This window comes from Pseudogymnoascus verrucosus, assembly GCF_001662655.1.
Source record: "Pseudogymnoascus verrucosus strain UAMH 10579 unplaced genomic scaffold scaffold_18, whole genome shotgun sequence".
NCBI lineage: Eukaryota > Fungi > Ascomycota > Leotiomycetes > Thelebolales > Thelebolaceae > Pseudogymnoascus > Pseudogymnoascus verrucosus.
The window spans coordinates 353700-366306 of NW_017263669.1; the positions used below are offsets into that span (position 1 = coordinate 353700).

The 12607-nt window shown below is 46.8% G+C and overlaps 5 protein-coding genes across 5 annotated transcripts; 2 read left to right on the forward strand and 3 right to left on the reverse strand.

Annotated features, from left to right (window-relative positions):
• Nucleotides 1-162: 162 nt before the first annotated feature.
• On the forward strand, nt 163-1260 carry VE01_04728 (uncharacterized protein; the record flags this gene model as incomplete). The annotated part of the gene is made up of 4 exons (XM_018274196.2): nt 163-291; nt 384-518; nt 574-678; nt 735-1260. 4 exons carry the CDS (start codon nt 163-165, stop codon nt 1083-1085), a joined length of 720 nt encoding a protein of 239 aa, XP_018130926.1. The 3' UTR covers nt 1086-1260.
• A 298-nt stretch (nt 1261-1558) lies between these two features.
• Nucleotides 1559-2598, reverse strand: VE01_04729 (uncharacterized protein). The gene is made up of 3 exons (XM_018274197.2): nt 2428-2598; nt 2202-2356; nt 1559-2138 (listed from the first exon to the last, which is right to left on the reverse strand). Exons 1-3 carry the CDS (start codon nt 2490-2492, stop codon nt 1660-1662), a joined length of 699 nt encoding a protein of 232 aa, XP_018130927.1. The 5' UTR covers nt 2493-2598; the 3' UTR covers nt 1559-1659.
• Nucleotides 2599-5069: 2471 nt separating this feature from the next.
• On the reverse strand, nt 5070-6127 carry VE01_04730 (uncharacterized protein). Its single transcript, XM_018274198.2, has one exon. The coding sequence runs from the start codon at nt 6001-6003 to the stop codon at nt 5242-5244; it is 762 nt and encodes a 253-aa protein (XP_018131048.1). The 5' UTR covers nt 6004-6127; the 3' UTR covers nt 5070-5241.
• Nucleotides 6128-8434: 2307 nt separating this feature from the next.
• VE01_04731 (uncharacterized protein) lies at nt 8435-11853 on the reverse strand (the record flags this gene model as incomplete). The annotated part of the gene is made up of 8 exons (XM_018274199.2): nt 10994-11853; nt 10852-10946; nt 10261-10494; nt 10117-10209; nt 9818-10062; nt 9601-9758; nt 9321-9547; nt 8435-9271 (listed from the first exon to the last, which is right to left on the reverse strand). Exons 1-8 carry the CDS (start codon nt 11148-11150, stop codon nt 8435-8437), a joined length of 2046 nt encoding a protein of 681 aa, XP_018131047.1. The 5' UTR covers nt 11151-11853.
• Nucleotides 11466-12527, forward strand: VE01_04732 (uncharacterized protein; the record flags this gene model as incomplete). The annotated part of the gene is made up of 3 exons (XM_018274200.1): nt 11466-11750; nt 11849-12072; nt 12260-12527. 3 exons carry the CDS (start codon nt 11466-11468, stop codon nt 12525-12527), a joined length of 777 nt encoding a protein of 258 aa, XP_018131046.1.
• Nucleotides 12528-12607: the final 80 nt, after the last annotated feature.

Sequence of the window (12607 nt, forward strand, 5' to 3'; positions counted from 1 at the left end):
GAAATCTTTTGAGAACGTCCATCGCTACAATGCCATGTCAATTCGTCACTATCTAATATCCAGTTTATGCAGAAATTTATATAAAGGTAGGCTGGCGATGTGATTTATTAGATTTGAACAGTAAGATATTTCACTTCTTTCATATAATTTTTCTATTCCAAAATGAAGGCCTCTTTCGCACTCTCGTCCTTGGCGGTTTTCGCCAGCTCTCTCGTGTCTGCAGCACCACAACATCCTTGCCGCGCTGACAAGCCGGCAGCATTCTTCTTAGCTGGCGATTCTACCACAGCTGTTAATGGAGGCATGCATAAACATCAACTATTGATGCTCTACAGCTCTAACATATCATAGGATGGGGTGATGGCTTCCTGACGACGCTCCAGAACGGCGCCATTGGCACCAACTTCGGCGACAGTGGCGCGACAACCGCATCTTTTGTTGCAGAAGGATACTGGGCAAAAGTCATCGCCGCAGTGAACGCAAACAAGGCGAAGTACACGCCTTATGTCACAATCCAGGTAAGCAACCCGCGTCCTCGCATTCCCTCGAAACACAGCACTTATGATCGTATAGTTCGGCCATAATGACCAGAAGTCCACCTCCGGCATCTCAGTGGCCCAGTTCATCACCAACATGGAGAACTTGGGCAAAGCCGTCCAGGCCGCAGGCGGCATTCCCGTGCGTCTCCACACCTCCTCTCCTTCCCGATCCTCATAAACTAACGCATTTACCAGGTCATCACGACCTCCCTAACCCGACGCACCTTCGACTCCAACGGTGTGATTGAGAACCTAGCTGAGCACTCTGCCGCCGCCATCACGGCCGCGGGCAACATCGGCGCCGTGTATATCGACCTCAACAAGGCGAGCACGGCGTACGTCAACGCCATTGGCAAGGCCAACGCGGCGCTCTACAACCTCAGCGCGAGCGACTACACTCACTTGAACACGGCTGGCGGCGTGGTGTTTGGGAACTTGGTGAGTGTGCTGCTTAACGGATTGGATAAGGCGGACATCACAGAGGGGACTGTGCCTGATGCTGACATCGCGGCGGCAATTGCGGCGGGAGAGTTTATCTTGCCATAGGGGGTTCAGTGGCGATGGAATAATCGGTTTGTGAGAGACAGAAGGGTTTCTATTGGCGATAGTATATATTTTGGACGATATTATGGCACATATAAAACACACCTTTGGGCTTGAGCCTTTTTGCAACCTACCATAACTTAGTATCGTAGCTAGGCCACAGAAACAGCGATTCTCTAAAATATCTGGGCAAACTTAGTCTTCGTGAACGTGTTATTCCATAGTTCTGGCTGAGTGGTTGACGAGGGTTTAACAGAGTGTGCGTGACAGAGAATGGGCGACAGAGAATGGGTGATCGAGGGTGAGTAATCGAGGATCGGTGATCGAAGATGGTGACTAATAAAGGGCAACAGAGGATGGGCGATGGAGAATGGGTAACAGAGGATACATGATCAAGGGTAGGTAATGAAGGATGGATGACGGAGATGCCATTCGTTTATAAATATACTAGTTAGTTAAATATCCATGATATAAACCACGCTTAAGCCACCGATGCAAGGATTTTCACATCTATAAAATATAACTAGCTCTATGACAAGGGTATTCCTGGTCTGTTAAGACGCCATATGAGATGCTTCTACTTCTGCACTAACAAAGCAACGCCGAGCGCAGCAGCCAGCGCAACTACAGCGCTACCTGGCACCGCTTTCGCTCCCATACTCTCTTCATACGGCACCTTGTTCTCTCCCCGCTCCGACGCAACATAACACCCCGTCTTATTCACCTCTGGCGTCGTAGAAATGCTAAAACTGCGCACGCTATACGGCAGCACCGAGCAATCGCCTATGTAGGTGTCGCAGCTCCACTGGTGCCAGGCGTGGCTGGGGTCCGACGCACAGTCTGCGCCCTCAAACGTCCGGAACGTCATTACGTTGGTGTCAGGCTTTGAACCTTCTTTGCCCGACACAATGCCCGTTTGGAAACCGACGCGCGAGTAGCTGGCTGTCGCATTGTAGTTGCTATGGCCTTGGAGGTGGACGTCACACGTCGAGTTGCTAGGGTAGCATTCGTTTAACGGGGTCTTGCCTGAGGCGGTGAATAGGTCGGCGACGTTGTCTGCAAGAGTGTGAGCTATATAGGCCTCACATGGTGGGCTTTAATTCCCCGTAAGCTACTTACAACAGGTGATGTTAGAGGAAAACCCCTCAAAGACTGTTATGTCTATGCCGCCATTCACGAAATAGCCATTGTTACTTGGCTTGCAAGGCGCGAAACCTGCCGTCTGTTCGGGTGTGGTAATCACCACACTCCAGACGGGGCTGCTGTCTTTGACACTACTTAAGTGAGAAAGTTGGCCGTGCGGATATGTGTGGATGGGGAGCCTGGGAAGAGGCTGGAGTCTTACAGCTGGGCATAAGAGGCGCTGGAGAACAGCAGAATAGCTGCTTCTACAAGTTTAAAAGAACGCATGGCGATATTTTTTCCGTAGAACGGTGAGGACGAGAGATTCAACAGATAAGACCAAAGCCGAGGAAAAATCTAGCGGATGTAACGATGTACTCGTATTTGTCGTATTTATCAAAGTTTAGTTATAGAAATACCCCTGTTGATACCCCTGTTGCTAAGGGCCACGCCGTTGGGGCGGCATCGGCGGCACCTACGTAGGCCAAGCCAACACTGCACTGAACTTGCTGCTCCGACTTGCATATCCGGCTTCTGGGGATGCTAACGACGCTCTGTGTGAAAGTAGACAATCTCGCACCAGTATCGTAAAATAGGCAAATCAAAATCGCCTCCATCACATTGCAACCCGAGACATAGTTTATATCTGTAACGCAAGTGGGTTGATCTCTGGTAAATATCTGACATGTACATCTTTCGGAAAGAGATAGACCTTAATATGAGGCCACATGTGAGTTAGAACCGCCCGTCCACACACCAGTCTCTGGCTTTTGGTGCTCATTGTCAAAGCTCGGTGATCCCGGCACTCTTAGTCTTGGCTAAGGAATCGTGAATGGACAGGTATTTCGGGAAGTGGGAACTTCTGCAAACTCCAACACTGATCGACCGTTTTAATCCTAAAAAGCTTGTGATCGACAACAGCTCTGGCATGGGCACAAATCTCGCGCAAATCCTTGCTGGCTATAAGAAATCCTTCAAGTATCACCTGACGGCAACTCATGCCATCGAGCGAGTAGCTTCAGAGGCAACTATGCTATTAACATACTTGATAGGCTTCGAATTAGCACAGTTGGATTTCACTTGAGAATAGGCCCTAACTTAGACATTAAGACGGGTGAAAGACTCGGAACACTATATACTTTGGAAGAACTAACAAAATATGCATACGAGCAATGGGAACAACTCCGCATTATACATTTCAACACATGTAGCGAGACTCTCCTGATGGGTAGAGACCGGCGACATCGGTGAATGAACACTATAATCGGTTGTCTGCCTTTCTATCCCAAACACCTTGGCCTTGGCTCAGGACTGTAGCCATTAATTCCGGCAAGTGTTTCTCGTAAACGCCCCGAGGTCTGATTTTGTATCTATTGCATAGGTAAGCCGCAGTTGCGGTCTCACGCCCGCTAGTCTCAAGCCCGCCGGCCCCACGCCCCAAACGCTCCAAAGTTTGATCGTTTTGCCGTTTTGCCTTGAACGATGTCGCTGAAAAATTGCTTTGGCAAATGTGCTTGGAGGTTGAGCCGCTTTTGCAAAATAATAGTAATAGAAGTGCCAAGCTGCCAAACGACTGCACCTACCCGACCCTAGCTATAAATAAATGTGTGGCGCTCTTACCTCAGAACTACTACAGTGATCGAAACTCGTAATCGCTCTTCCGCATTACGATTCTTGACCCCAGTTTCGCACTGTCCCCCCCATCCTGCTTTTCTGTCGCTTAACCCTCCGTCTACTGCGTACATGTCATTTCTTCGTTGACTATCTCTTTCCCTACTATATAAACTTCAAAACAGCAGATCCAAATGACATATGAAATTAATGGTTCGTCTAGATCTAGACGTCGATCCAGAGTCGAGTATTCTAGACTTCTCAGACATTAACAAGGTTAAGTAACATACACTTCTATTTCCTTCGGACGTAGCATTGCTAACAGCCTCTCAGGCGGTTAAGTCTGTGGTCCGCTAGCTATGGAACGAGAACACTACCCTGTACTTCGAACAACACCTAGTCGCTCGTGACGCAATCGCGACAGCGGTCCGAGAAGTAACGCACTCGACGGCGCTTGCCACTCCCACCTCGACACATTATAATCCATATACACCTATTAACTAGGCTCTGACCTATCTCCTGCCACCGTATATCGCACACGTCGAGTCTGATCCTGGCGACCAGACTTCTACCCTTCTGCTACCTCTGCACATTGCACAGGCGGAAAGGGGTGACTTTAACGACGCGACCGAACTATAGAAGATCCCTTCCGATCAGACCTCTCCGGCCGCCTAACAGGATCTCGAGAACGGAAGCCAACCCCTATACTACTCATCTATCGAAAACGGAGACTCACTAGACAGCGAGCATGCGACCAATGATTTTCAGCGTTCTGCGAGCCTCGAGATCTCCACTCCAGCTGAACATAACGATGTTAGTGGTAATGATGCTCATCCTAATGTACCGTAGTGAGGCCCTGAAGCTTAAATAAGACCTTTTTGTAAGTATTAGGAGTGATAAGAGCTGGTCTTCGGGCTTGTATTCGCCAAACCACCAGAATTTGCCTTCCTTATCGACTGTGACGCCGCTGGCGTGGGTGTTTATCAGATTGCCGTCGGTGTCGTGCCACCGCCCGCCAGGCACAATGTACTTAGCTTGCGCGAGACCAAAGAGGAGGATAGAGAGCCGCATAGTTAGTTAGCCGTTGAGGGATGGTTTTGAGGCATGTTATATATTGAGTCTGGTGGATCTACCCCGAATGCCGAATTGACAGTTTATCCACATCGCGATGCGGGGGATCGGCGGGGAAATGATACCAAGGTGCAGTATATATGTTCCGTTGAGCAGTGATGGTTGTAATTACGAATGATATAACCCTAATGTTCTACTCCGTCGCTCACCCCTGCTATTCTAACAATCGTAGCTATTCTTACAAGGCAAAAAAGACAAATCATGATTCTCATGCTAACATAAGCCAAGGCATCAACCGCGCATACTCGCGGTGCTTCTCAAGATCACTGTGCGCCAACGCTGTCACATCGTCTCTTTACACCACTGCAGCGATGTGGTTATCGATGAAACGATCCGCCTCTCTCTTTAGCATCAAGATACAACTCGCAACAACAAACGCCTCTACACGCTCGGGGCTGTCGTCGTTCCACATGCGCAGATCCATCATCAAGCGGCCCCCATTGCCGCCCGAGTACTGCCTCGTGCCGGGGGTGCGGAACTCGTTGTTGCGAATGAGCTGCGCGATGCGTGAGCCGCTCTTGCTCTTCCCCTCGATCCGCTCCATTACAAGGAGCGAATCGGCGTTGCAAGCTGCTTGCTCCTCTCTGGTTCCGTAGCGCCACTCGAACTTCCCGAGCGATGTGTCAAAGACCTGCCCGCGCGAGGCCATCGAGCGACTCTTCACTTCGACCAGCTCCCCGCGCACATTGTCGTTTTCGATGGCCTCCTCGACAGAGACGACGGAGTTGGGGGGGAGGATGCGCATCCGGGGGTGTCTCCCCAGGCCGAAGCGGTAGATGGTGGAGATGAGAGTGGCGTGGGGATCAGAGGCCCGGACGAGGGCGCACGAGTTGGAGTTCTTCTGGAGACGCATAGAGGCGTACTCGGCCTCGCTGGATTTAGGCCGGAAGACAAAGATGTTCTCTAGCGTCCGGCTGGTAAGCGCCTGGTTCACGTCATATCCGATGGCCTGGATTTGGAGGTGGTTTGTTGGAGTGAAGTTGTTGGAGTAGTCTGGCGGAGGGTGCATGTCACCGTCGGACTTGGACGATTTTGATAATGATGAAAAGATACCCATGTTGGAGGAAGATGTGGTTGTATGTTGGTTAGTGATGATGGAGGTTTTACAGTAGTTATATACAATACCAGTGGCGCAGCATTGGCACCGCCCCAAATCCCAGAGCTGTTGATTTGGGATTTGGAGATGGAGTGAATATCTGGGGAGCGGCACATTTGACTACAATAGGTTAGTGGTGGTGTCAGCGCCGGAAAAAGAGTTGTTGCGGTGATCTTTGGTAGGCGCAGTGACGCCATGGGGCGCTTTTCATGCGCGCCCGTGCATGGTTATCACCGTCGCTCAGCCTGCTCCTTGTCGTCGTAATTGCTGTGAAATCTGCATGCTATAAATGAGTGATGTAACTTTACAGATAATGGGAGGGGAGATTTTACGGATTTCACAGGAGACGGGAGATTTCACAGGAGGTCGCGGATATCACAGAAGACGAGAGCATTCAGAGAAGAGTTCAATTGCTGATACCGCCAGCGAGCAGGGCACAGCAGTGCCATCCTATTGATGCCTTTACAGACGCTCACGCAGAATCGAGTGGTTAGTTCCTCTACCTCTTTGATTTCTACACCTAGAGAGCAACTTGACAAGTCAACTGCAGAGTTTTTGAGGCATCATAGAGCAGGTTATACTCTCTAGGGTAGAGTTAGGAACTATTTCGTAAGAAGAGGAGTGCTAAGGGCGTTTGTTAATAAACATATAAGTAGATAAATTATCCTTTATATAAATATGAAAGAAAATGGGCATTGTTAGGTTGACGGGCACGAATAACCAGCTCTGTAGCGTTAGGTCACTTTAATAAGGACGTGAACTAATATAGATCTTCATAGGGGGAAGTTAGATTAAAACTATGAACAATGACGCTAGATACTCCTGCCTCCTCTCTATCTAACTAATCCTTCTATCTACCTAATTAAGAGAAGCAGCCATAACACTCCTAAATGATTCTATCTATAGTTATTTATAGTACTAATAGATAGTTCTATGAAATTTCTCTACGTGGCTTTAAAAATGCATCTAATGCTTAAGCTAGATGTTATAGATTTATCACTTTATAGGCTCGTTAACTCTAAATCTTCTAACATGCTTTCTTATAAAGTGCCTCATTAGGTAGCTAGGACTTATAAATAAGGTAACCCTCTTCTAAATCGTTAGGTTTAGGTTTCTAAGATATATAAAGCATATAGTTAGCCTCCTATCTATTATAACTAACAATATTACATATCTAAGCATAATATCTACTTTAGACTATAGTAATTTTTCATCTTTAACTATAGAGACTAGTAGAACTAGCTAACTAGTATAACTATAATAGATAGTTACCCCTTCCTTAACACTATAGTATGCTATTATAGCATTAATAGCTATAATCCTACATTAACATTCTTTTTCTAGTAACGTCTTAGGTAATATAAAAACTATGTTAATTAGAAATAGTTATTTAGGTGTTATATAATCTAATTGCTCTAGTACACCCTAGACGTCCTTATTAACTACCTTACTAGATAGCTACTACTTACTATTAATAACAGGCTACTCTTTCTTATATTAATTAATAATGTTAAGTAGTAGTAACTACTACTATCTTACTCTCTTACTTATAAGGCGTTTTTTAACCTTCTAATAGTACTCTTCCCTCTAGCTACCTTCTAGAGACCTTAATAGGTAGGCTATAATCTTAGATAATTTTATAATATATAGAAGGTTATTAACTAATGCTAATTATGTAGAAGTTAGCTTCTAGGGGCACTAGGGGTTAATTAACTAGCTTATTAAACATATAAACCTCATTAAAGCCTTTTATAGTAAGTCTATAATATATATTTTAGACATCTACATTAATATTCTAATTAAGGTAGTATTTAAGGAAGGTATTAATACTTATATACTATAAGATTAAGTTTTAAACGGAGTTACTAACATTAGCTATACTAAAGAGACTATATTAGTTAAGGATAGTAGGATCTTAGAAAAACACTTATAACTCTCATTTAGGGCCTTAGTAGGAAGGCTTCGACCGTATAATCTCATATGAGCCTAGGCGTCATTAAACCCCCTATGTGAGGTAAGCATCTAGTTGGCTGGGTATCAAATGGCACACCATCACATTAGCTGCAAGGGCGACGTTGAGTGATTAAGTTGGGTAGGATGAGGAAGGAGGCGTTCTTTAGTCAATTTATAAAAGCTCAGCTACGATAGTTGTATGGCAGATTTCAAACAGGACGTGGCATTTTCATACGGAAAATAGTTTGGAAGACGTCTTCTTCTGTTTAGAAAACTCTACTTCTAGGTCGTAGTAGGTAAACCTAGCCCTTTTAGTATTTAAAACTTGAGAAAACTAAAGAATGGAACCCTGTAGCTTTCTACCAGCAACGATCAATTTGCTGTTCTCAGCCCTAAAGGTAAACTACCCACTAGAATACATAGGCAGAATGTATATACTTTAAGATAGATTGTCCGGCTCGTCAAGATACCAGGTACAATCACTGCCGTCCAACTCCCTAGCCGATATTCCATTCCCTAGATAGCGAAACCGATTTCCCCGGTTTGAAGCCTGGTATGTGAAGACCCAGTCCTCGCCCCTAAAGTCCCTCAGCATGTCGAAAAAGTGAATCCGGCTTCCAGGATGCAGGGCTACCACCGGGGCATCCTTTTTACCCTGCTTGAACCAGCTTCGGCAATTACCCGACCAGGTTATCCGCGGCATAAACTCCTGGATATGTTCGAAGTAATCGTTAGCCGCCGACTCTGACGGAGCTATGGATTTGATACCCTGCGTCTGACATTTGATAATAATGCCTGCGATATACTTGGCAATATGCTCGGTGATAGTGAAGTAGCTGCCATGGCCAATGGGAGCGTTAGGGCCGAGAAAGATGAAGTAGTTTGGCATGCTAGTCACAGCACATGACATGTATGCTTTGGGAACCTCACGAAACCAGGTATCTTGCAAGTTACCATTACGGCCGATGATGGGAAAGCGGGGTCGAAATGAGACGTCAAATCCGGTGGCGCAGATGATGGCATCAACTTTGAGTAGTTTACCAGTCGAGGTCACGATGCCGTTCGGGACGACCCTCTTGATGGTGTCGGTAACAATGTCAAATTTAGGGTCTTGAAGGGCTTCGAGGTAGCCCACGCCTGGAGTAAGACGACGGCAGCCGAGGGGAAAGTCTGGGATAAAGGCTTTGCAGAGGACCTCATCATTGTTGAGCATGTTTCGCATGTACTCCTCGATTCTCCCTCTAGTCACAGCCTGAGAATTGCTGTCCTTTATCATCTGTGCACGGGTCAGCAATTAATCAAGATTGAATCTTGACAAGGCCTACAAATTTAGAGAAATTCTGGTTAGTTTCAAGCTCGATAGCCTTTACAAACTTTGAATAATCCTCTGGTGATTCCTTGAACTTTTTGATTTGGGTCGCAGTGAAGTTGCCATTTTCGTCTATGTCAATCTTGCTCAAAATTGAGGCAGCATTTGAATGAGACAAGTTTACAAGCCCCGGAGGCGCAATCCATGACGGTGATCGCACAACATGCACCATGTGTTTGACATCTACAATGTATGAGGCTAGAGGCACTAGTAATAGGTCTGAAGTCAAGTCTCACCTGGTAGTATAGCTGGCACAATTTGCACCCCAGTAGCGCCATTGCCGATCACTGCCACTGTGAGGCCATCATAGTTGAAGTCCTTCGGCCAGTTGGCGCTATGGATGAGTGGGCCGCTGAAGTCGTGCAAGCCGGGAATGTCTGGCCATGTCCAGTTGCTATTGTAATCGATGTAAATACGAACTCTCCGTGTGCATTTATTTATAACATAACTTACTTTAGAATCCCCATTCCGTCAAGTAGAAAGTGGCAGTAATCATGGAACTGCTTCCCAGACTTTTCATCAACAATCCGAAGTGACCACACACCCTCACTATCGTTCCATTCCGCGTGGTCAACCCGATGACTAGTCTTGATTGCATCGTACAGCTTCTCCTTCCCACAGCATTGGTGAAGGTAATCTTGGATTTCGGTAGCACTCGAGTAGAACTCTTTCCACTCTGGATTTGACAACCACGAGAACTGATAATTCACATAGTACCCAATCTCAGATCACTCCCAACTCTAAGAAAACACCATTCCCCCATCCACGATTAAGCTCTGACCTGTGATCTGGTCCGAGTCCTTACCTGCTAGGAAACTAACTAAGCCAGAAATGTCTTCAGGAGTCTGCCCCATCGTCAGTTAATGTTGTCCACATAGCTAGGTCCGTTGACACACCTGAGCCCGCTTGGATGCAATACGGCTTTCTACAGCCTTCTCAAATGCCATTCCCTTAGGGATCCCCATTTTAGTAGAGAGGTTGCTGTCGATTGTTTCCCACATGTCGGTACGGACCATTCCTGGGCAGTATGCATTAACGGTAATTCCGTGCTGCGCTAGGTCCATTGCAGAAACCTGCGTGAGCCCACGAATAGCCCACTTGCTAACTGAATATGCGGGGGTCTGTGGAGACTGAATGATTGTCAGCTTATTTCTAGAAATCCTCCAAGTAAGATCGTTTTACCGGTCGATAGCCTGAAATGGAGCATGCGCCAATTATCTTTCCACCGCGTCCCTGCTTAATCATTTCTAGTCCTGCATGCTTGTAACACAAGAATACCCCTCGAACATTGATCTTGTTTTCTATTAAGACCATCACCTAAGAGAAAATTATAGCAGGAGGGCTTGCTGCTTGAATTCTATCCCATTCACTTGCACTGGTCTCAAGGAGTGGTTTGACGAGAATGATCCCGGCATTGGCAATCATCACCTTCAACATAGCTCCTAGTCAGTTATACGTCTAGAATTGGCTGTTCAATGGTCACTCACATCAAGCCCACCGAGCATCTGGACTGTATTTTGCATCATTTTTGCAACCTCGTCTTCGCTGCTGACATCAGCAGGGAGGATAATACATCTTTTGCCTACGATTTACTTTAGCCCAGATCTGTTTCGACGACGAGGGTTATACCTTTCAGCTCAATCTCATGTTGCAGCTCTTTGAGCCTAGCATCTTGGCTGGCCAAATCATTGATAGCCGCCTGAAAACCATCTTCTGCGAGGCGCAACGCGATGGCACGGCCAATGCCGTTGGCTGATCCTGTGACTAGGGCTGTGCGAATGGACATTATAATATGCTTATATTATAACAATTTCTTATGCCCAATTCGAAGTGCGAGGTTCGCTTTATATCCTAAGCAGCAAGTATCAGGCCCGAGTTCTAGTGACGCCTGATACTCAATCTCGGCTTAGGAAAGCCGACTGCCAAATCCCATTTGAGATATTGGCATATAAATTATATGTAGCAACTCATTTGTCGGATAATCACTCGTTTGTAACACTTTCTTCTTTATTACATTAGGATTCAAGAAATCGCCAAAGTCTCAACCCAATCTCTAGACTGTAGAGAATTAATTCCTACGCAAGCATTCAAAGCAGCAACCATGCCGTTGTCAAACTTTTCTGTCCCAGATTCTACCTCAGTTGTCAATGTCCGCATCATTGACTCCACGTCCTCCATTGATGTCCATATGGAGGGCATGGTATCCCATGCTATAAAGGGCCACTCTCGATTTGAGTGCCCAGCTTACTCGTTCCTCATTGAACACCCATCTTCTGGCCGTAAAGTACTCTTCGACCTAGGTGTACGAAAGGACTTTCACAACCTCGCCCCGCCCATTACAAACTGGCTCACTGAAAGCGGAACTATATGCAGCGTCGAAAAAGATGTTAGAACCATCCTTGAGGAAGGTGGGATCGAGGCGGGTGAGATCGAGGGCATTATTTGGAGCCACTGGCATTGGGATCACACCGGCGACCCCAACAGGTTTCTACGAGCACGGCGCTTCTGGTAGGACCGGGCTTCAAGCAGCTGTTCACGCCTGGCTACCCAACAAATCCGGAATCCCCCGTCCTAGACTCCGACTTCGCTGGCCGCGAACTCCGCGAACTGAGCTTTGCGGATTCCACCGTCAAAGTCGGACGCTTCCCTGCAATTACATTATGGATGCGCCAGGCCACACAGTCGGTCATCTCAATGCTCTGGCAAGAGTGACATCCAACCCTGATAGTTTCATCCTCATGGGTGCAGACACTTGCCACCACAGCGCCGAAATGCGGCCCTCCAAGTATAACCCATTGCCTGATGCGATATCACCGCATCCGTTCCATTCTGAGAGTGCGGTGCCGTGTCCCGGGGCGTTGTTCAAGCCGATCCTACGCGACGAAAAAACGACAGAGAGCCCTTCTACGGCATAGTACGGCCTGGGATGCTGTTTGGTGACGCAGACGCCGCCGAAGAGACAGTAGACAAGATCATCGAAGCCGACGGCAGCAAGAACACTTTTGTCGTCATTGCACATGATTGCCATCTGAAAGGTGTAGTTGACTTATTTCCGAAGTATGCAAATGATTTCTTGAAGAAGGGTTGGGTTGAGAAGAGCAGATGGGTGTTTTTGAAGGATTTCAAGGAAGCGGTTGATGAGAGAACGGATGAGAAGCTTTAGAGGCAACAGTACTTTAAAGTGCGTGTACTAGTTAATAGGGATCTGTTATATCTTTCGCGTCTCTTCATCATATGTGTAAC